Source organism: Egretta garzetta, unplaced genomic scaffold, assembly GCF_000687185.1.
Source record: "Egretta garzetta isolate BGI_Z169 unplaced genomic scaffold, ASM68718v1 scaffold17, whole genome shotgun sequence".
Lineage (NCBI taxonomy): Eukaryota > Metazoa > Chordata > Aves > Pelecaniformes > Ardeidae > Egretta > Egretta garzetta.
Window position 1 is genome coordinate 627,117 of NW_009260136.1, and position 22,579 is coordinate 649,695.

Genomic DNA, 22,579 nt, shown 5'->3' on the forward strand with positions numbered 1-22,579 from the left:
ATAATTTTGGGGAATTTGTTAAGTCCTAAGGATTCCAGGATTTGAAACTCATGAAACTGTTCTGAAAATGGAGGGTATCTTGCATTATAATCTGCGAAATCAAACTGCCTTTAAACAACATAATCACCATTCTGCACACAGACTCCGTGTAGAGCTGAGTCTGCTCCAAGTGCCAAAATGTGCCATTTTTCACGGTTTCCTCCAAGGAAATCAGAGGGAGGGAAGACAAGAGGCTGATCAAGGTGCTACAGGGGCCGTATGGTGCAACATGAGATATGCAATGCATAGGACACTGGTGCAGGAAGCAAGCCTCGCATATTCTTGGGAACAGCAAAGGCAGGAGGTAGTGCAGGTACCCAGGGACGCAATAAGGATGCAAGGGATGAGACACAACGAATGGCAATGGAGGTAAACCATGGGGGCAGGTGAATGCGTGCAGTGGGGTACGCGCTGGCAACCGGGGTGGAGTAAAAAGAGTTTTGTCATACGGGGAAGAGATGGCATAGGCAAAGGGGAACATAGGGGCAACTAGATCTAAGAGAGCTTCTCAAGCGGTGAGGTGAAGATCAGGGGGTTCTGCCTCCTCACCACATTGTACCTGAAGCTCAGGGCTACAGCTGACTGCTGTTGCTCTTGCATCCAGATTCAGATTTAAACATAAGCTAACTGGGTGGCAGCTGAGCAGCAATATCTGTACTTATGGAGCAATGGACAAGATCCCAGAAGAGAACATCAGCCAGTCCTGGAGTCAGCTCCCTTATCTCAATCCTGTCTGGAGGCCAACTGTCCAAGCACAGCTTCTTCATCCTGGGCTGGGGATGTGGCAACCGCCAACATCCTTCACAGCTCAGGTGGTGCCTTCTGCCTCCCAGCACTGGGGAGCAAGAAGGTGTGCTCAAACTCTCACCGTCAGCTGAGTACCTAGCAACTGAAAGGCAGCTAGAGCAGCTTCCTATACAATCCTCAAAAATCATTTGGATACAGGATTTCATAGGTGGGATGATCTGCCTCTGTCCTTGGGGACCCTTGAGGAATCACCACATGAACTACAAGAAAAGAGCTGAAGGAAAGATCTTGGAGTCAACATCTGTCATGTGGAAAGGAAAGCATCAGTCCAGATTGGAAGTCGCTAGGAACAACAGACACTTAGCCCAACAAATACAACTTTTGAACCAGTTTGCCTCTTTCAGAGCAACAGTCGTGCAGCTGGCTTGACCACCACAATGTCCAGGTTCAGACCCGCAACAAAGAGAAGGACTGGAATAACAAGAGATATTTTTCATCATGAAGAGGTAGCATAGAGATGGGACTGTATCACCCGTATGACTGTCTTACAGGACATTTCTATCTTACATTCTGTCATCACTGTAACAAAAGAGATTTTAAACAGTGAAAGAGGTGATGCAACATAACTCTTCCACTTACCTGCCCCTCAACACTGGCAAAAAAGTATGGGTATGGCAGACAAAGTCAGGTTCAGACCAGGGACTTTGCCAACATGGGTATATTAACTCCTAATGCAGATGCACTGGCTTCTGCAAAATTGCACCTTTGTCAGTATAGCTTATTTCCAGCCAGCCCCCTCCCACCAAAACCTTCCCCACTGAAAGTGAATGTGTGCTGGAATTACTACATTTACTCAATTCATGCTAGCTTAACCCAAGCATTTATAGTAACATTTTCACAGAAATCACATCTCATTAGCTCCTTCCTGTGGGAAGGAGGCTGGGGAGAGAGTGATAAATTGGAAACATCTCCCATTCTGCATAGAAAGAAAGCGTAAGGAGCCAAGATACAAAAAGATGGCTTTTGTATGTATATACAATTCATGTGCCTTTGCTCACTGAAGTAGAGCATGAGATCCTAGCAATAGCTACCTGTCCTTCTGATGCTAATGATCTCTGTGTCATAAAGGAGTGGCAAATGCTCAGTTCAATCCTCATTTTGGATTCTGAGGAGAACAAGTGTTATGTACAATGGGAAGTAAAACCAAGAACATCTCTTTCAGGACGCAAACCCTGTTCTTGGACCCTTCTGATGAACACAATTTGCCTAAGAGTCTGATGCTGAAAGGCAATTTTATTTCAGCAGTATTGGTTTACACTGACTTACCCCAGCTGAAGCATTCAGGGAACTGTACCAAACACAAAAGAAAAAACACCTAGCGCAACTAATTTTTTAGCCCATAGCCCCATGATCACTTTTCAGTTGTTTTTCTCCCTGCTGACCCTGGCTTGCCAGTGCTGTCAGTTGTGCAAATGGACAGTGAACCAAAGCAGGAAATGATCCAAAGCTGAAAACAACTTTCCTTCTCCCCGTGCAGGTCCATGAGGCCACATGGACACCGTCACTGGCGCAGTGGGCTGAAAGGGCAGGATGGGATGGGATGAGGGTAGGAGGGTACCTCTTAGAGAACCGACACTTCTGTTCCCCTAACTTGACCACCGAAGCACAGCCTTCAATGGGAAATGGCTGCTTGACAGTTCCTTTGCTCTTTCTAGTTGTTTGGGGTTTCTTGACAACTGATTTTGCACATATTTACATTTATAATTGCAGTCATTGTAATTGAAACACAATAAATAAATGCAATATAAATGTAATTTACAGAGGTTTTTTAGAATTGCACTGTAGCTAGTTTTAATATTAATATATTACATTTCCACATATATAAAAAGAGAGCTATTTTCACATTTCTTTAATTTGCCAACTGTTCCTCAACAATATGTGGATTTCATAGTACTTATTACAGCATTAGATGAAGATGTTAAAAAAATTGCAATTGGCTGCAAATTGGCTATTTTTAATACTCTTTGCATACTGTAACATCAAGATTCCAGCCGTTAGCACCAATTAATTTGTTCAGAATTAAATTGTAAAAGCCATTGATCATAAAACAAAACTTCCCATAAAACCCAGGCGACAGCAACATGTCCACTTATTCTGGTATAGAGCCCAAATTTGATGTTTTAACAGGACTGGTTTAGAAATCAATATCCCACTTTATAGAATCTCATCAGCAAAGAACTCGGTGTCTTTTAATAACGTATTTCATCAGTTTACCACCACCTATGTCTTTAAAATGAGCATCTTACTTCTAGTTTCACTTTTGTTACTTCATCTTCCAGCACCTAGATCTGTATCTTTGCCTGGCGGATTGAAAACGCATCTTGCTCTCTTCAGGCAGGTACTCCTAACAGCAATCATGTCACTTTTTAGTTTTGTTTTTAATGACAGACTGCATTTCTTCAAGCTCATTCTACAAGGCAGGTTTTACAGAATCAAACAATTCTTGTATCACTTCTTTTTTAGGTTTTGAAAATCTTTTAAAAAAGCTTCCATACAAGACTTGGATATGATGTCTGGTAGTGATCTCACCAACACAAAAGATGTCCCCTCTGCTCACATCTTCATTTTTCTGCTGATACATCAAAGAAGAATTTTTTTTTTTTTTTTTGCTATAGCAGCACAGTAAGACCTTACATGCAGCTAATTATTTCCCCTAACTCCTACCTCATTCTGGGAGACAGCACCTCTCAGGGCACAATTTCTCCCACTCTGTGCGTGTGACCTATATTCTTTGCACTTGAAACATGACCTTGTCCCTGGCTGAATGCAATAATTACTTTGAATGCAAGCCACTTATAAGCAATCCAGATTTTTCTGCAGAGCTGGCCTGCCAGTATTATTTTATCAAGCCACCCATCTTCCTGTCCCTGCAAACTTTCTTCTCATTTGACAGCCGCTGAAGGCATGGAATAGTGCTGAGCTAAGGGCAGGAGATCAGAGTCCTAATGAGAAACATCCTCGCTTGTAAGAGATACCAACATATAAATATGTTTTGTTTTGTTAGTTGGTTTTCAATTTATTAAGAATTTTAACTAGAAGAAAGTCTTACTGAAGTCCATATAAATCAACCATCTATATCAATCAGACTTTTGAACTTAGAAGAACGGTATCAAGTTTACTTGGCAAGAACAGATCTCTATATAACCATGGTGAGTAGTATTAGATAGATTACTGTTCTTTAAATTTTATGTATGGAGCTATTTATTGGCTAGTCATTGGTTTTGTCTAAAATGGGCAGGTAGAGTTTATAAATACATAGTTATCCTGTTTGTTCCCTTTTCTCACTGGCAAAACTAAAAATTGTTTTTAAAATATAGAACAATAGAAATTTTCGTTCCTAAAATTGACCTTGAAAAGTGAACACCAGTGTTTTGGAGACTATGAACTAAATACTATTAAGAGCTACTGATTTTAAATCAACTTCTTTCACAATTTCCATTTTCTCTGCAATCTGCTGTTCTATTAAAGTCTCTACTGAACATGGAAAAAATAACATCAGAGCAGAGTCTGCTTAAGGAAATCATCCCTTCTCACATCACTTTGAGAAAAGAAAAGCCTTGCTCTTTCTGGTTTCTGTGCTTGACAAGTGAAGAACTGCCAAACAAGATTAGGCTACTGGTTAATTCAGTCCAAGTATTTCTGGCAATGTCCAGCGCCTTTTTTAAAAATAAAAGTGATCCAAAATAAAACAAATTCCAGATAAAAATTTTGGCTGAGCAGTAAAGTGTCCTGTTCACTCATGTTTTGGGGCAAATGAAAAGAAATTGATATCACTAATTCAAGAATGTCTGTGGGAAGAGACTGGTCATACCTATGCCGAATCTGCTCAAGGAGAGCGTGTTGCCCCTTCCCTCTCCATCCCTGCACCCACCGGGACGGTCTGCAGGCAGGTAGGAGGCAGCTGCATGTCCAGCCTGCCTGAGCACGTCCTGTGGCATGCAGACCCACTGGGACAAGGTGCTACGAGCTTCAGAAAGCACTACCCACCCCGTCTGGGGTTGCTTATAGAAGGGTGAATCCAATATTAAGGGAGCCTCAAGCAGGGCAGACATACCTACAGAAATCAGTATTTGGAAGGAAGCGTTCATTGTAACTCCACTGGAAACACCCTACCTACGCAGTAATATTTCCATGTCACAACTTTCTTCCAACACCCATACTTATCCCATGCCATTTTCACATCTGCCTGATCTTTCTATATGTTTTCTTGACTTACATATTTTCTGCAGGGTATTTACTTTGGACTCACACTTTCCTAAAGCCCTGAGCACCAGCAATGACCCCTTCTTCTTTAACCATCCGCACTGCCTCTTCTCCCAGAAGACTGGACCGAAGGCTCATTTCAATAGAAGACAGTTACTACATTCACTTAACTACAGGAGGTCTTCATATAGCCTGGTGTTTTACACTGCAGCTATACTGAGGAGGGCAATATATCCCTGCAAACATGGGAAATAAGGATATTTATGACAATTTAAATTAACTCTGAGATTCAAGTCAGTTTTAGACAAGGTCTCCAGGGGCTCTGTATACCAAGTGCTGAGGCCAGCTTATTTCTCAAGTGAGATCTGTTATCACAGGCATTTTCAAGCAAGGCCAAGAAGCAGGGCTGCTCTGCCACTGAAAAGCTGCAGGTGCCTAAAATTTCTGGAATTTAGAAACAGCGTAATATACAGCTGGATCAGTAAGAAAATCCTTGCTATCCAACTCTTGACAGTCAGCGCCTCTGGGAGAAGGCAGGTAGATTTGGAGCAGCTTAGGAGTGGAGAGCATACAAACAGGTCCACTGTCACATAACAGAGGCAAAGCCAGAGAGACAGAAATATGTGGTCACTGTATGGAAACCAAACCGCAACAAAAGCAAGGGGATTTCCAAAGCCAAAAGCAACGAAGAGATACATGATCGTAACTCCACAAGAGGGACAAATCCTGAGGTCCTGCCTCAGGTGAGCTTCCAGTGGGAGTCTGCCTATATCTAGATGGAGTAAAAACGCCTACAGATTTGGCCCAGTGTAAAATACCAACAAAGATGCTTGAACCGATTTGTCTGGGGAAGGTAATGCTTGCTGATACCTCCATGGTCTCTCCACTCCAGTCATAATTTGAGAATGTTTGTGGCTTGATTGCATGTGTTCAGTGAGGCAGCCCTGCACTTCCTACCCCAAGGCTGCAGGACGCACGAGTGAGTCTCTGAGATGAGCCCTGGCATCCACCTTTTTCACACATCACACGTTCACCATCCGTGTTCTCATCTTCGGCCATGCTGCCACCCCTCGCCCAGGTTGCTGGGAGGTTTAGAAAGGCAGATGTTTTCAGTCTCTGTGGGGTCTGGTTGCAGGGGCTTTGGAAGTTACAGTACCTTAGGCCAGTGTTGTCTGGGATTCAATATTGCATTAAGTGGTGACACATTGTGGGCAGGTGGGATCTATTATTGCATTATGGAGGCTGCTGCTTCCCTGAACAGGCTATGTTTTGTGTGTGAAGCGGGCCCACACCTGCTGGAGCTGGGACCTGGAAATGCGGAGGACGGAAGGCATGAGTCTGTGGTTTCCTGCCGTGAGGGGCAAGTGCCTGCGGTGGGGCATGCGCACGGGACTGCTCTCCGCTGAACGGCTGCGCTGTATGAAAGTGCCACCAACGTGAGGGTAGTGTTCTGTCTCCAGGGTTGAGGAGGAGAAAACGGAGGACGCCAGTCTTCTCAGGGGGCTGTACCTCGGGAGGGAGTGCTGAGAAGGCCTGTCCTCCTCCAACTGAAAAAGACCAAGAAGAGTGGAGGAAAAGGTGTCAGGCAAAGACTTGACTCGCCCCTGGTTTGTGATGCGCATGCTGCAGACATCTTCGCCGGCGGATGAAAAATGCTTTTGATATATGTGGGGCTTACTTACTTCTCTGTGTCTATAAATTCCCGGGGATCCTACGGGCACCACGGGAGCCTGCCATTACAGGGGGCCTGCCATGCTCTCCCGAGCCGCACGCGGACATGAGCGATACGAGCAGTGCCAGACTCTGCTACGTCAGTTCCCTCCTCTGGCTCTTCAGGCCAACATGCCTCACCTCTCTGTTCCTCTGGCATCACTCATCTTGACGTGTCATTAGGCTATTCATACACCTTGCACATAGGTAACAGTCAAACTCTGAACACACTTGGAAACCATGTGTACAAGAAAAGGTGAAACACTTGGTGCTAAAATGATTATGTGTATTTTAAAGCAAGGGATTCTCAGGGGCTCTTTCAATGGGTCTTATTAAAACTCGCTCCAGAGATTTGCAAAGGCAACTTTGGGGGCTGTTAGTGGACTCTCCTTTTCTCACACTTACACTGCTGGCCTCCCAATACACTTTTATATTGAGTACCTGCAGGGGGAGCATTAATGCTTCCAGTTTTGATAAGTGGAGGACAGGCAGCAGCTGGAAAGGCAGGCAGAGTATAATTCTCCTTTCAGTGAGAAATTCAAAACACAGAGCCACGGGAGGACAGAAGATGCACTCTTAGGTCCCTTTTCTGCTTCTGTGATCCTGGGATGGCCAGGAGAGGGAGGAAAACATACTCACAGAGGACAGCTTGTGCCAGGATGAGCTCACAGTCCCTACCTTCCCTTTACACACTGAATAGAAGAGAGGCGCATTACGGGAACGACTTCAGATTCTTCACCCTGAAAATGCTAAGCCCTTCCTCCCCTTTCTACTTCTGTTATGAAACTACCCCTTCCATGGGGGTCAGCAACCTCAATTTCCAAAACCAGACCATTTTTTCTGGAATTAATTTTTTCTTTTCAAATCCATTTCTTTCCTTGTGCTGCATTTGCTTTCAGGAAGCCTCTGCAGGTTTCAAAACTGGGAATTGTGAAAAGGCAATATTGTATTTTCTTAAGCCAACACTGCTCTCCTTACCTTACTAGAGATGTTGCCCTTGCAAATGATACGAGAAAAAGAGCTGAACTTCATCCAGTCTCATCTCTTTCCTGTCACCTTCAATATCTTTGCAGTGCTTTGAGGCAGGTATCTCATCTTCACAAGCATCTGAGAACTACTCAGCTTGTGGTGGGCATTAAATGTGACAAGCAATTATTCACAGTCCTAAATGTACTGTGTGTCATCTCATAGATCAGACTCTCAGGTAATAACAATGTAATGCTGTCATACAGAGTGTAAGAAATTCTAGACAGCAGCTCTAACTTCTCACTAAGACAACCATCTCTGCTTTGCATAGATGGTGTAGAAATTCAGTCCCAGGTGTATTGTTTGTAGGGTGCACAACTAAGTATATTGGAACTCTTATTATTACTTTTTGCTCCATGTTTGGGCTCAGCATATTGCATGATTTCCAATGTATAGATCATCCCAACATGGTAAAGACTTCTCAGATCAAAAAGGATCAGTCTGACTACCCAGATGGACCTTCTTTACAGCTCAGGACCAAGGACCTTGCCTAGGCCATGAAGGGTCAAATTGCAACACCACACCAGCAAGCGTACTTAGGTATTGCTGCCTCCTGGTTGAAGCTGAGGTTACAGATATGCCACTTTCCTTCACTGATGCCCCTTTTATCCCTTTGCCCTTGGCAGCAATCGGGCTGGACCACCTTCCATCAGGCCTACTCTGCTCTGTTTGGACAGGAGCAGTATTACTGCTAACATGGTATTACAAACAACCTCACCTCTCATGTGAAGTCCCAGAAAAATATGATGTTGATGGACTTCAATATATTTTAAAGGTATAAAATGTAATTAGGAATTTCTACTGAGCTTAAGGTTTTGATTGTTATGACCTGTGAGTATATGTGAGTATATGTGAGTATTACCTCTCTTAAGTATCTGTGTGTATATATATATATAAAATGAGTATATGTGAGTATTACCTCTCTTAAGTATCACCCTTTTGCTGATCCTTTATTCCTAACACATGGATGCACAGGGGCCCTGAATCTAAACAGTGTAAGGGACAGAGGCCAACACTATATACATCCTTCTCCATCAGCTGGCAAGCTCTTCTCCTGTAGAGAAAAGCTGAAGGAGCTGAACGTCAAAGAATCGCATCATATACAACAGATACCAAGTGCAGCTCCACGGGAATTATACTAAGCGAGGGGCAATGAGAATCTGCCCCTCTTCTGCAAATTCCCATTTCTCACCACTGAGAAATGGTCCCTCAGGTCCCCTCAGAGCAGCTCACAGACGATACTGTAGAAGGGAGAGGAAACCAAGACATAGTACCTTTTTCCATCTCATTTTCCTGCCACCTTCTTCCCCAACCTACCTATTCTGCCCAGGGTTATAAACCTGAAAGCCTGCTGTGTTTTGCTTCTACCTGTTGCTCGATTATTTCAGCCCAGCTTTTCTTCTTTCTGCCTCAAAGCCAGTGAAGTTGTAGTTTCTGTCCTCTCCTCCTGCTGTCTATAGGCACTCTGGGAGTAACAAGGATTTCCCTCATCACTGCCTCAGGGTCTGGGGCCACAGAGGCCACCGGGCCCAAAATATAATCCACAGAAAGCCCTGCTCAGCTCTCAGTCCTCAGTGCAAATCAGAGTTCCTCCAGGTAACAGACCTGGGGCAACCCAGGGCTCTACACCACATGAACCAGACAGGCTGTACAGATCACCCAAAATGCTAAAGCCCTGTCCTTGTAGTGACGCAGTCCTCTCCTGTGTCTCTGCGACCCTTTCTGAGGAATAATCATCACCAACTCAAGCCAATAGAGGAACAGAACAGCATACTGAGGTCACTGAAGTGATTGTCCCCTGACCAGTTGTGCTGCTCCCAAGGGTATCAGGCAATGTCACAACAATAGCAGCCCTCAGACATGGCAATGCTGAAGTTCAGGAGCGTGGGGGCACCTGTGGGCTCAGTACCAGAACAGAGAATATCTTCTTAGCTCAGTGAGACACAGCTTGGTACAGCTTTTTACAGAAGAAAACCAGTGATTATAGGTAAAGTTTACTCCCAGGTGAAGCTGGCCCAGGCAGCCTGTGCAACGCGCTTCTGACTGCCTCCTGTCTTACCCACAGTGTTACCAACACAGGTCCTCACGCTGAGCATCCTTGCGTGATCTCTCAGCAAAGACGCCAATGGTGGGTTGTGGCTGGGAAGGGCTTATAAGCTCCAACAGCTGCTGCCCTCTCAGGGTCAAGACACAGACAATTTTAAATAAGTCCATTTGTGGCATTCTCCTAGCTGTGGGAGGCTGGCTGTGGGAGAAAAGAGGCCTAATATAGCACCAAGGGAGATTTTTTAAGAGTGATTCTAACTACACAACTGACTTGGTGAGGAAATACACCAGTGCCTCTTCATAATGGGACCTTTTCCAAAAGAGGAACTCCTGGCTATGGGAGATGGAACTGTGTAAGCAAGTAAGACACAGTGTAAGTAAAATGCCCTCTAAACACTGCAGAATACATCCAAGAATAGGTAAGAAAGAGTTAATACGATCTCCTACTATTGCTTCACTTTTCTTGTGTTTTTTAGATGCGACATCATTTGGATAGGCATGTTTTAGGCAGGTAAGTCTCAAAACATTTTGTACAATGCCAATTGCACTAGCAGCAAGGGAGATTTAGAGTCAAGAAATACCTATGAGCACAGATCTACAGTCAGAAGTAATTGCTGAAACTCGTAAATGTATGAACATTTGTATTTCTTTCCAATGCAGAAGGCAGCAGTAAGTTGCCGTCTCTGTCAAGTGTCAGTGAATTTACTCAGCATATTTGAGAACTTGACAGATTTTTAAATTATATTGCTAGGTGTGGATATAAATGATTCCCAACACTAACAGCAATCCTATGTCAGGATTAATATGTAAACAGACATGCAGGTTCAATCTTTTTTTCCACTAATTTTTAGCTATTTTTATAGCTTTACCTGCATATTAGTGCATAAAAATAAGCAGAGATTTATTAGTACATTCTTGAAATGCATATATTAAAGCAAAACCTAAGAGCTCTGTTAAACAGCTTGCTGGGTGATCAGCACTGTACTGACCCAGTGCACGAATGGAAGGGCTTGAACTGGACGTAGTTTTGTGACAGACCTGTTCTCCCTCTACATCAGGGCTTCCCATGAGGCCTATGCTCCACTGCAGCTGTCTTCTTGTCAGCTGAAACTGGGAGATATCTAATATACGAGAATATTTGGGTCAGAAATTCCCCCAGGCTATTCAGAGCCTCCTCTGTACTTGACTTTCCCCACAGAAGCATCTGTTCATACTGTGCTCCCTCTTACACCCACAGTTTCATGAGGACACCACCATCCTTCACACTTGCACTACAGTATATTTCTTCCAACAGATTCATACACTTGGACAAACATCTGAGCTCTAAATGAGGACAACTTGGGAAACTGGTCAGCCTGGAAAGGGCATGGAGCAAATCCTCCTGGAAGCCATTTCCAAACATACAAAAGAGAAGAAGGTGACAGAGTAGTCAGCACGGATATATGAAGTGGAAATCATGCCTGATGAACCTGATAGTTTTCCGTGATTAGATGACTGTGGGAGGTTGTTTATCTTGACTTTAGTAAGGTTTTTGACACTGTCCCATAACATCCTCATAGACAAAAAGATGAAACATGGGCTAGGTAAGTAGACAGCGAGTTGGACTGAAAACTGAGCTGCTGGGCTCAAAGCATTGTGCTTAGGGAAACAAAGTCCGTTTGGAGGCCAGTCACTAGTGGTGTAGCCATCAGTTGATACTGGGACCACTACTGTTTAACACCTTCAATTAATGACCTCGACGATGGGACAGAGTGTTGCCCCAGCAGGTTCACAGATGATACAAAACTGGAAGGAGTGGCTGACACACCAGAGGGTTGTGCTGATATTGAGAGGTGCCTGGACAGGCTGGTGAAATGGCCAAAAAGGAATTTCATGAAGTTCAACAAAGGAAGTGCAAAGTCCTGCCCCTGGGGAGGAACAGCACACGCTGGGGGACAGTTCTCTGGAAAGCAGTTTGACAGAGAAGTATCTGGAGGTCCTGGTGGACACTAAGCTGAACACAAGCCAGCAAGGTGCTTTGTGGCAAAAAGGGTCAACAGCCTCCTGGGCTGCATTACAGGGAGTGTTGCCAGCAGGTTGAGGGAGGTGGTTCTTCCCCTCTACTTGGCACTAGTGAGGCCACACCTGGAGTTCTGTGTTCAGTTCTGGGCTGCCCAGTACAAGAGAGACATAGACACATTGGAGATAGTCCAGAAAAGGGTCACAAAGATGATGAAGGCGCTGGAGCACCTCTCATTTAAGGAAAGGCTGAAAGAGCTGGGACTGTTTAGTCTGGAGAAGAGAAGGCTCAGGAGAGTTCTTATCAACATTTCTAAATACCTGATGGGAAAAAGAAGATGGATCCAGATTCTTCTTAGTGGTGCCCAGTGAAAGGACAAGAAGAAAAGGGCAGAAATGGAAATACAGGAAATTCCATTTAAATGTAGGAAAAAGTTTTTTTTCCATAAGGGTGATTGAACACTGGAACAGGTTGCCCAGAGAGGTTGTAGAATCTCCATTCTCAGAGGTATTCTGATTGGACACCATCCTGAGCAACCTGCTCTAGTTGATCCATCTTGGAGCAGGGGGTGGGACTAGATAGTCTCCACAGGCCCCTTCCAACCTCAGCCATGCTGTGGTTCTATGATAATACAGAGGTCACTGCCTTTTTGCCAGTAACAAGTAATGGCTTATATATTGGAGCCAGAGAATGGAGGAACAGAAGAAAGCATTAGAGCAGGGATTACCCATTTGCTCTCAGTTAGTACTCTACTGACACCAATGGATGATCACCAGTTTTTGGGAGACCAGAATGAGGTCCCAAATGGTACAACAAGGCCTATGACCTTAGTCATGGTAGTTCTGCATTTACTGACATTTTAACCTATCTTAAAGGCTCAGTTCATATTCAAAGATAAGGAAGATTTAGTCACATGCACACATCACAGTTTCAGTCAAGCCCAGAAGGAGCCCAAGCCTGAGCTACAGGAAACATCTGTCATTGCTACTGAGGCCTTCAGTATTTTCATTAGTTAAGTCCTTGATCAACTTCTTATTAGCATCCCAACCAACTGTCCCTCCACCTCTGCTGTACCTAAGGAGTACAGGCTTCTGCTTTCCTTTAGGCACCAAGTCATTTTTCCTTTAAGAGTTAGCAGTTGGTTTTGTGACAGCACATGGAAAAATATGAATGTCAATGCAAAGCTGTGTATACAGAGGCAACTGAAGGATCCAGACACCAGAGGAAGCACAACTGAATCCTGTCCAGCCAAAGAAGTCCAGTGTTGGTCTGTATGTACACAGCTAGGCCCAGTAGTAAATATTTCAGAACACAGGAGCAAAAAAATGTGCAGTCTGCTGGAGAACCAAGACTGTCTAATATATTAGCAGTGATCACCCGTAATCCCATTAATTTATCTTTTTTGCCTGCTTTTTAAGTATCACTGTGCAGCCTTCATACTGCATCACACCCAACACCCCCAGTCATTTCACATAGCATTAGTATGTGCTATGGCCAAGAAGGCACCTCCACCCTTCTTTAGCTACGCTAAATATGTCAGTGAAGTGTCCCTGCTGGTTCTTACAGCTGGTTCTTACCAGCTGGCTCTTGCCGTGTTTGTCGCATCTTGCAGATCTTGCACATCTTGCACTGACCAGCCTAGTAAGTGTACAGACAGAGCAAATTCAGACAGAGATCCTTCCAACTCTGCCGATCTTGCCTATGCAATCTCTAGGTATCTGGGGCATTCAACATACTGGCTTTATACAGCAAACACCTCTACCTAGGAACCTTGCAACTGGATGCAGTCTCCATGAAAAACACGTACTGCTATTATACCACGCTTAGCAGGACAGTCCCGCTAGTGTTTGCTGTCAGTATTTCTATCTTTCCTGTAAATGCTGCAGCCTCATACACCTTAGCAAAGAACACCTTGCCTGGCAGGAAAAGATTTGGGTTGATCCTTTTTATATAGTTTCTTGTATCATACGTGTTTTGCTGCCAAAACTAACAGTCCTTCTTTTCCTGTACCTCTCTGGGATCCAGAGAAGAATCTGAGCAAGGCCTGAATGGAAGGATGCCCTTTTAACATGCTCCAGTCCAGTGAACACTCCCTACCGTCTTCCAGAGGGGAACAAGCAGACTGCACGAACGCCTGCTGTGGGAGGGTATCACTGTGTACATGACCTGAGACTCGCCTAATGCCACGTGTATGAGAGATCTTCATTAACATATAAATACAAAAAGCCCTCAGGAGAACAATTTTATTGTCTCTCGCAGTGAATACTGTGGGACAGCCTTCTTCTGAATGCCTGACAAATGAAGGTTAGATATGACAGAGGAACTCTGAGTCTAACAGTATATAATGTTTTTCCAGGTAGTCTAATAAATTAGCTTCCACTAAAAAATGAACTTCTTTCTATCTTCAGAGGACCACAGAAAAAACAAAACCAAAAGAAAAAAAGCCCTCTACAGCTATCTGGAAAAAACACAGTAGGTAAAGAACATTTCTGTAAGTAAATACCTGGTAACAACAATGCCAGTCACTGAAGTAAGAGTGAAGCCTTACTGTGTGTGCTGGTTACTCTGAACTTTTTATTAGGTATTTAAAAGAAAGTTTAATTTTGGGGGCTTATTTTATGATTTGCATTGCTGCAGGCCTGGACAGCACTGATGTGTGATTAGATTAGAGGACATTCTTTTGCCATACATTGCTGTTGCTACTGAGAAACTATGTGGAGAAGATTTGCTAGTGACAGCTCCACACAACTAAGTGGTTATTAACAAAACTCCATGGGAGAGCAAGAAGAGAACTGATTAAAGATACCCACAACCACATCTGTGCTCTCCTCTTGTCCCTGTGCCAAAACAACTGAAAGATCTCAAAAGCAATGTGTCCTTAGCAGGGGACAGCGTTGCTAGCTATAGGGAGTGCTTCTGAGGTGTTCACAATGTTTGCAAGCACTGTCAGAAAGAGTTTCACAAGAGCATCCATGCTCAGAATCACAGACTTCTCCAGCACAGCTCAGGTTTCCTAAGATGATGCTATGCTAGGCAACAAGATACAGACCCAAGGATCTTACCTGTCTCTGAGGACCAGTAGGCTCAGATTCTCGTCTCCTTTGTCGGATAGCTGGTGCTGAATGTAGGGGGGAGTGGGCTGGACTTCCTGTCTGCTGTTCGTGTTTACTGTCAGATACTGTTTGAGAAGGTCCTTCATGTCTGTGGGAACTGTCCTCCTCAGTTACAGGCTGCATACCCCGACTTCGCCCATCATGCGTCTTCGGCCTGACTGCAGCATCTGCCCCCAAGCGCCTTCTCTCCTCACCCTCTTCAATAGGTCTTAGCTCCTCAGGCTCCTCATCTGTGGTTCCAGAGGTGCTTGGCTCAGCACCTGGGTGAAAGTCCTTCAGTTCTGTCTCCTTATCAATGATAACCCACTCCTTGCTATCAAAGTCCTCCTCCTCTGCAAGTGGCACTGAGCGGAAAGCATTGCTGAGGGCTTCATGTTCCACTGAAGCAGACACATCCATCCTACCACTTGCCTGCCGGTCAGCCTGGCCAGTATCAATGGACAGCATCTGGGCTGGCTGGGACGAGCATACAAGCCGTGATGGAGAGCCAGGTAAATCCATTCGAGATCTAGAGACAGAACATGAAGCCATTAAAAATACATCAGGTTTGTGGTTAAAGTTAGGGATCATAAGAGTTGAGAGGAAACCCATATAGTCCTTCTCACTCATTTCTTGGTATGGTTCAGAAAGACAGGCTTAAGCAAAAATATTTCTTTAGAACCTACAATGGCATAAAGATGTTCCCACTAAAGTGCTTCAGTATGACAGCCAGTTCAGCATCTCTCTTCCTTGTACATGACAGGATGATAACCAGTTTCCCCCAACACCACCAGTAAACAACCAAACAACAAACCTCCACCCAAACTAAAACACCCCTAAATCCTAAATCTACTGTCTGATTTAACAGTGTCTCTGCTGGGCTCCTATAACCTCTTCAGCTGCACTGTGCTATCTCTATGATGGCCGCTGAGGCCTCTAAGGCAGCCACGTGAGTTCTTTGAAGACAGCAAGAATCTTTGATCCCATTGTGCATAGAGGACCCCAAAATACTTTGGAGGAGCAGGAAAGAAATATGGCAAGTATCCTTTTACAAAGGGTAGTATAATGTTCAGTGGCTCACAGTCTAAATAGCAGCAGCTTCTGCAGCCATGCAGAAGTACCTTTCAAAGAGGCCCTGGAAGCTCCCTGTGTCCCAACAGCCCTGTCAGCATCTCAGCTGGAAAAGCCAGGGGCACTTCTGTCTTTCTGCTCCACAGTGTTATGATCCATGCTTCTCATCTGGCCTGCACCTGCTGCTTGCTTTGCTTCTCTGTCTATCACAGAGGCTAGCAGCTTGCTGCACAAAGCCAGGGTGTCTGCTGCCCAGAAAAAGGCAACTGCGGTGCGTTTTACAAAGGGATTTCAACAAGGACCATACAGGACCATTGCAGACTCTTGGGCTGCATCAAGAGAAGCATGGCCAGCAGGTCGAGGGAGGTGATTCTGCCCCTCTACTCTCCTCTGGTGAGACCCCACCTGGAGTACTGCATCCAGCTCTGGAGCCCTCAGCACAAGAAGGACATGGAAGTGTTGGAGCGGGTCCAGAGGAGGGCTACAAAAATGATCTGAGGGCTGGAGCACCTCTCCTATGAGGACAGGCTGAGAGAGTTGGGGTTGTTCAGCCTGGAGAAAAGAAGGCTACAGGGAAACCTGATTGCGGCCTTTCAATACCTAAGGGGGGCCTATAGGAAAGATGGGGACGATCTTTTTAGTAGGGCCAGCTGTGACAGGACAAGGGGTAATGGTTTTAAACTAGAGCAGGGTAGGTTTAGACTGGATATAAGGAAGAAATTCTTTACAATGAGGGTGGTGAAACACTGGAATGGGTTGCCCAGAGAGGTTGTGGAGGCCCCATCCCCGGAAACCTTCAAGACCAGTTTGGATGGGGCTCTGAGCAACCTGATCTGGTTAGCGGTGTCCCTGCTCACTGCAGGGGAGTTGGACTAGATGACCCTTCCAACCCAAAACATTCTATGATTCTATGAAAAGCGTTCCATGTGTGAGAAAGCATGAGGGGAAACAGAGAAGTGACTGACCACTGGGTGAGAGCTGCTTAGCAAAACTGGGTATATTTAACACAGTGGCAGGTCAGAGCTGAGATGGAAAGAATTACAAGCAAAATGAAAAAATTTTGATGAAGAAAGGGGAATTAGAGAAGGAGGTGAAGCAAAAGTTAATGTAAAGAAGGTTGTGAGCAAAACCAAAGATCTCAGCAAAAGCCATCTGATGGATCTGAAAGAAGCAAGGCAGTTATTTAAGTCTTAAAAATACATTATTGTAAATAGGGAACACTAAGAATGCAAATTAAGAATGAAAAAGAGCCTATACTGTGTGTGTGAAAAACAACTGGATTTTAAAGAGCTGTTGCTAAAAAAATAAAACTCTGAATTTAGCCAATGTCTTCATCCATTCCCCAGCACAGGAGAGACTCCTGGAGTGGAATAATTTACTCCAGAAAGCCAGAAGAATTTTCCAGTGCTGGCAGTCAGGTCTGTGTTGAGAAAAGATGAAAACAGAGTAAAGATAAGACTGTGTGGCCGTGTGGCAGAGTATTTGCACCATACTTAGTGCAGGCTACTTGGAAGATGAAAAAAGATCTTGATTTTAAAAACAGGAGCTGAGGGAAGAAGGCAGGAGAAAGAGATGCATTTTGGATAATACACATTTTCTATATGCATGATGATGAGTAGACAAGGAAGAGTGGGAGAAATAAATGAAGGAGTTAAAAGCATTCACTGAGTATACAGGACTAGTGTTGCTGTCTCTTACAAATGGCTTTTTTCCCCTTCTTATTTTAAAGACCCTTTCTTCAGAGCAAGAAAAAGAAGAGTTAGCAAGACCCACGATTTCTTATTCAAACCTTAAGTTACTATAGCAACACAAACTATCCTTCCTGAATTACAGAGAAGTGTTACAGCTTCCCCCAGCCACCCAGAATAAAACAGTACCTAACAAACTGGGGATAGTGCTAGAGGCTCATCCGCTCTCTAGTTCTTTTTGATCCCTTCATTTCCAGCTACTGTCTCCTTGCGACTGTTCCTTTTGGCTGAAGCCTGCCATATTTTCTCTGAGAAGGCCTGTCTCTCCCCTACCTCTTTTAGAGGGGCCATTTCACCAGTAAGTCCTGCAACTACAGTCCATGCCCTGACTTCCAATGGGAAGAGGAAGACAGAGTAGCAAAGGATGTGAAGGGGGTTACCGGCACCATGGGCTTATGTCTTGTAACACATATTCTCCAGCACACAGTACTTTAAAAAGCTTCTTTTAATTATTTTCATTATTCTTGGTTTTTTGTTTATTTCTTTGCTGTGGATCTGAAAGGTGTTCCTATTACCCTCAAAATCAGGGTGTAATGCATACTTTTCATGTGCAAACATGTGCAATACTATATGCTGAAAAATGAATACTATTATTGCCACTAATGAAAAATAATGAAATAATGAAACCCACAGATCAGGATCTGCCAGCTAGCTCCATACATCCTGCGTGTATCCTAACAAGATCCATTCTTCCCTCCCACCTCAGGCCAGCCAAAAGCTTTGTGACTGTTTACATTATCTCTGATCTGATGCTTTGCCTTCCCTCTGACAAATGTCCCTCCTTCCATCTGCGGAGTTCTTCCCATCCAGGGACAGGATGAGAATAATTTCTACTAACTCTCCTTATTAATGGACATGAGTGTCTCATCAGAAAGATCACAAAGCCCATGAACACCTCCACCCAGAAATGAACTTCCACTGCCTGCTGATCTAATGATTAAGTTGTTCTCAACAGTCAATCCTCAGGACACTGCTAAAAGCAGTAGGAGGCTACAGAGGGTAATCAAACCTTCTTTCATGTAGATCTGCTTTGCCATCAGCGGTGGAGAGGCGTTCTGATTCAGGGCTGTTCACACGGCGGTATCTTAGGGAGCGCACTTGTGCGGTGGGGGACTCCGGAGGCACTCGGACAGGGGAACTGGGGCAGACACCATTTCTCTGCTCCTCTTCCACCATGCACTGAGTCTGTAAGGGGTAAACACAGAGAACTTCAAAATCTGACTAAAGACATTGATTTCCCATCCTTCACTATTGCTCTATGCTTTCTTCCAGGGTACAGTTTCAGCTGCATTTTCACAATCTATACAAGCAGTGTTTGAAGGAATGCAAGGGCCCATATGCCCTGGCAATTACCTAGTATCAAAAGGTATGGATTTTAAATCAGTTAAAATATTTAAATATCTTTACAAGATGGCCTTTGAATTTCAATTACCCTGAATAGTTGATCCAAAGGAGTTATTATGGGCTAACCCACTGCATACACAAATCCTAACTGCTTATCTAAGATGTCTAAGAATTCATCTATGCAGGGTACATGCATTATATTTCAATGTACATACTTCTACTTCTAATGAACTTGGTACAGCTAAGCCATTTCCTAATTCCCAGGGTGGTTTGGTGGGGGTTTTTTTGTGTGTGGTTTTGTTGTTATTGCTGTTGTTGTTTTTGTTTTTTTAAATCTTCATCCTCTAAACAAAGTCCTACAGGACAAATACTCAACCACAACATCTGTAAGAGCTTTCCACAGACCCAAGGTTATGCAGGGACCTGAACGTGCTCAGGGACACTTGTGAGCATTGAGTGTTCATACTCTACCAGTACTTATTTTCTGTTTTCATATGGCCCTAGTGAATTTGATTTATTTTTTTTAATTTAGCAGCAGACAAAGGAGCAAAAGTAGGTGAGTAACATAGCTGCCTTCTGCCTTCCACTGTGTTGCTTCCCCTTGGAAAAGGAAACCTGCCAGTGCAAGTTCCTAATATGGAGAATGTTTACCCTTCTCTGTAGGATCCCTAAATTCACTTGTCCTCTATTAATGCCAGAGGCTCTGAATGTAAGCAGGCTTCTCACTAAAATGCTGCTGATCACGACACTTGCCTTTGTATATGTACTGTGTATGCAAGTCAGTCAGTGTCCATAAATTTGCAGATCTAGACCATCCAGGCTGGGTTTGGAATGCATAACTAAAGAGCCTTGGCAGCTAGGGAGAGCGGAGGAGAACTTTCAGGCATCACAGGAAAAGCAGAATAAATGATAATGGTTTAATCTGTAATCCATTCAGGCCAGGAGAAAGTTAGTGACAAAGGAAGGTCAAATGTGTTTGTGAAAGCAGCAAAATGCTGATGTAACTGTAGGGTAACAGACAATTTGGTAAGATCCAAGAGCAGAGAATTGGTGGATGGTGTGGGAGAGAAGGAAGAGGCTTCTGAAAAAACACAGAATGAGAACTTTGATCCAATGGAGGAAGGAGAACAAGACGGACGACTTAGAAAGGTCAGTGACAGTAAGCAAGGAAACTGTCTTTAGCACAGAAATGGGAGAAGTGAGACAGAAGGACATCTGAACTGTGTGAACAGAGAAACAAGGATGACCTTAGAGAGGAGGCATTGGGGAGAAAAAACATGGCAAGATCTACTCATCACCTAAATACAAAGAGCAAGACAGGGAGAGCCAGAGTTACTTCTAGTGCTACAAGACTGGAAGATGAAGGATGGTGAAACTGTGAATAGCAGAAGGGTGTGTTACACACCAGCTGCCCTTGCAGTTCTGAAAGACACAAGGGATGCCTGAGATTACAAGTGGAGGTGAATCTGTGCCCTCACCTATCAAATCTGCAGCCTCCTTTTCTTCTCCATGTGGTGACTATGACTTAAATAAAAACTGATTCTCTCTCAGAGGATAGTCAGACTAACGATAATATGCCTAGCAGAATGAAAGGACAGGCAAGAGTCAGACTAAAGATAACAACCCTTACAGAGAGAGAAAGGATAGGCTTCTTTAGCTTTGGAGAACATGATGCCCTGGGCTCTATTTCGTAGACTGCTGTGTAGCTACAGAGCTTGTCAGAACTGAAGTGCTCATTGACATGCTGACTAACTCCCTAACCTCCTTCGCCAGTAAACTGACAAGAAATAATGTATCCCTCAGCAGGAGAGTCACCTGGTCATGCTGGGGATCTTGTAGAAACCTCTCCTGCCTCTAGCTGCTGTTATGACAGGGCTTGTGAACGACAGCACTGGTACCTAAGCCATAACATACAACTAGCATGCAGGAAGGACATTTAGGACTCCTGACTGAAGAGCATCAAGGCACCTGGTGGCTCAAAGGAACAGAAAAAAAAAACCATAGGAGTTACCAGAATTTTTCTGTAATACTATTTTTTTTTCTTTTTTTTATGTTGTGGAAACAGAACTGTCCCACTCTACCAGGCTTTTCTTATTTCCCGTGCCTTCAAATGAGAACTGGGCATGCAGTTTACCAGTGAGACACAAAGAAGTGATTTGAACTTGGTTTATAATTCTCAGTATTGGAGAATGCTTCTGGTAATGTTACAACTAGCATGCAGGAAGGACATTTAGGACTCCTGACTGAAGAGCATCAAGGCACCTAGTGGCTCAAAGGAACAGAAAAAAAACCCATAGGAGTTACCAGAATTTTTCTGTAATACTATTTTTTTTCTTTTTTTTATGTTGTGGAAACAGAACTGTCCCACTCTACCAGGCTTTTCTTATTTCCCGTGCCTTCAAATGAGAACTGGGCATGCAGTTTACCAGTGAGACACAAAGAAGTGATTTGAACTTGGTTTATAATTCTCAGTATTGGAGAATGCTTCTGGTAATGTTCCATACAGATAACATGTTGATCCAAATTATTTGCATTGGAGAATTTTAAGCAAGTTAGATGAGATTATTTCTTGTCCATGCATAATGTTTTCTAATAAGACTAAGGATAGTGGAGATATCTACAGGGCTGAAAGAAGGACTAACTTTGTGCCAGTAGAGGCTAAAGTGAATTCTGCTCAGACCCAGAAGCCTGGTAGAATTAACATGCTAGTCCACAAATGTCCATTAAAGACAGATTTGTGAAGTGAATCCAATATGCCCTGGTAATATTTTAAGTCAGTTTGATGAAGGTTTCTCTGCTAGCAGATTCTGTATGTATCTGATGTCATGCCATATGACATTCTGATTGTTAAATAAGAATTGAGACCAACACAACAAATACTAATTTACTCACAATATGTAAGTTGGTCTAATAAACAAACTAATGGTAGATTCTCATGCTTAACATTTATTATGGAATCATCATTCAATGGGGATACCTCCAAGAAATTAGGTAATGTTTACAATAGAGGACTGAGAAACAGCTTAGGGATTATGAGGAAACCCAACTTCAGTATACACTTTATGTAAGCTAAAAAGTCTAACGTGATCTTGGAATGCAGAAATGAGAGACTATCAAGTGACAGTTTCTCTCACTCTTCACAGGGGTGAAACCATCATTAGATGCTCTTTACAGACCGCGTTACCCTTAGAAAGGGAAGATAAAAAATTGGAAGAGAAAAATCAGTGATGATTCAAGATGTAGAAAAATATGACTTATGAAGATATCTCTGATGAAATTTATTTACTCAAGAGGTCAGGAAACAAAATTTTAGTTTATAATTTGTTTATAATAACCTTGATTATTTCTGATATTGTATCAGCTATACAAGGACTAGAATTCCATTGCTTGAAGTATCAAGATCCTAGATAATGATATAATGACTGTATGAAAGATTCACTCTAGCATTATTGGCCCCCAAAATGTCATTTGCATAAAGATTAAAATTAATGCCA

General features: G+C 43.6%; 1 protein-coding gene across 1 annotated transcript in view; it reads right to left on the bottom strand.

The window, feature by feature from the left end:
- The window catches only part of TTBK1 (tau tubulin kinase 1), a 97,837-nt gene that overhangs the window by 14,672 nt on the left and 60,586 nt on the right, over nt 1-22,579 (bottom strand). The window contains exons 11-12 of the mRNA XM_035897066.1: nt 18,751-18,926; nt 14,893-15,451 (exon numbers count right to left, since the gene is read on the bottom strand). Coding sequence (XP_035752959.1) covers nt 14,893-15,451; nt 18,751-18,926 — 735 coding nt within the window. The remainder of the gene's footprint in view (nt 1-14,892; nt 15,452-18,750; nt 18,927-22,579) is intronic.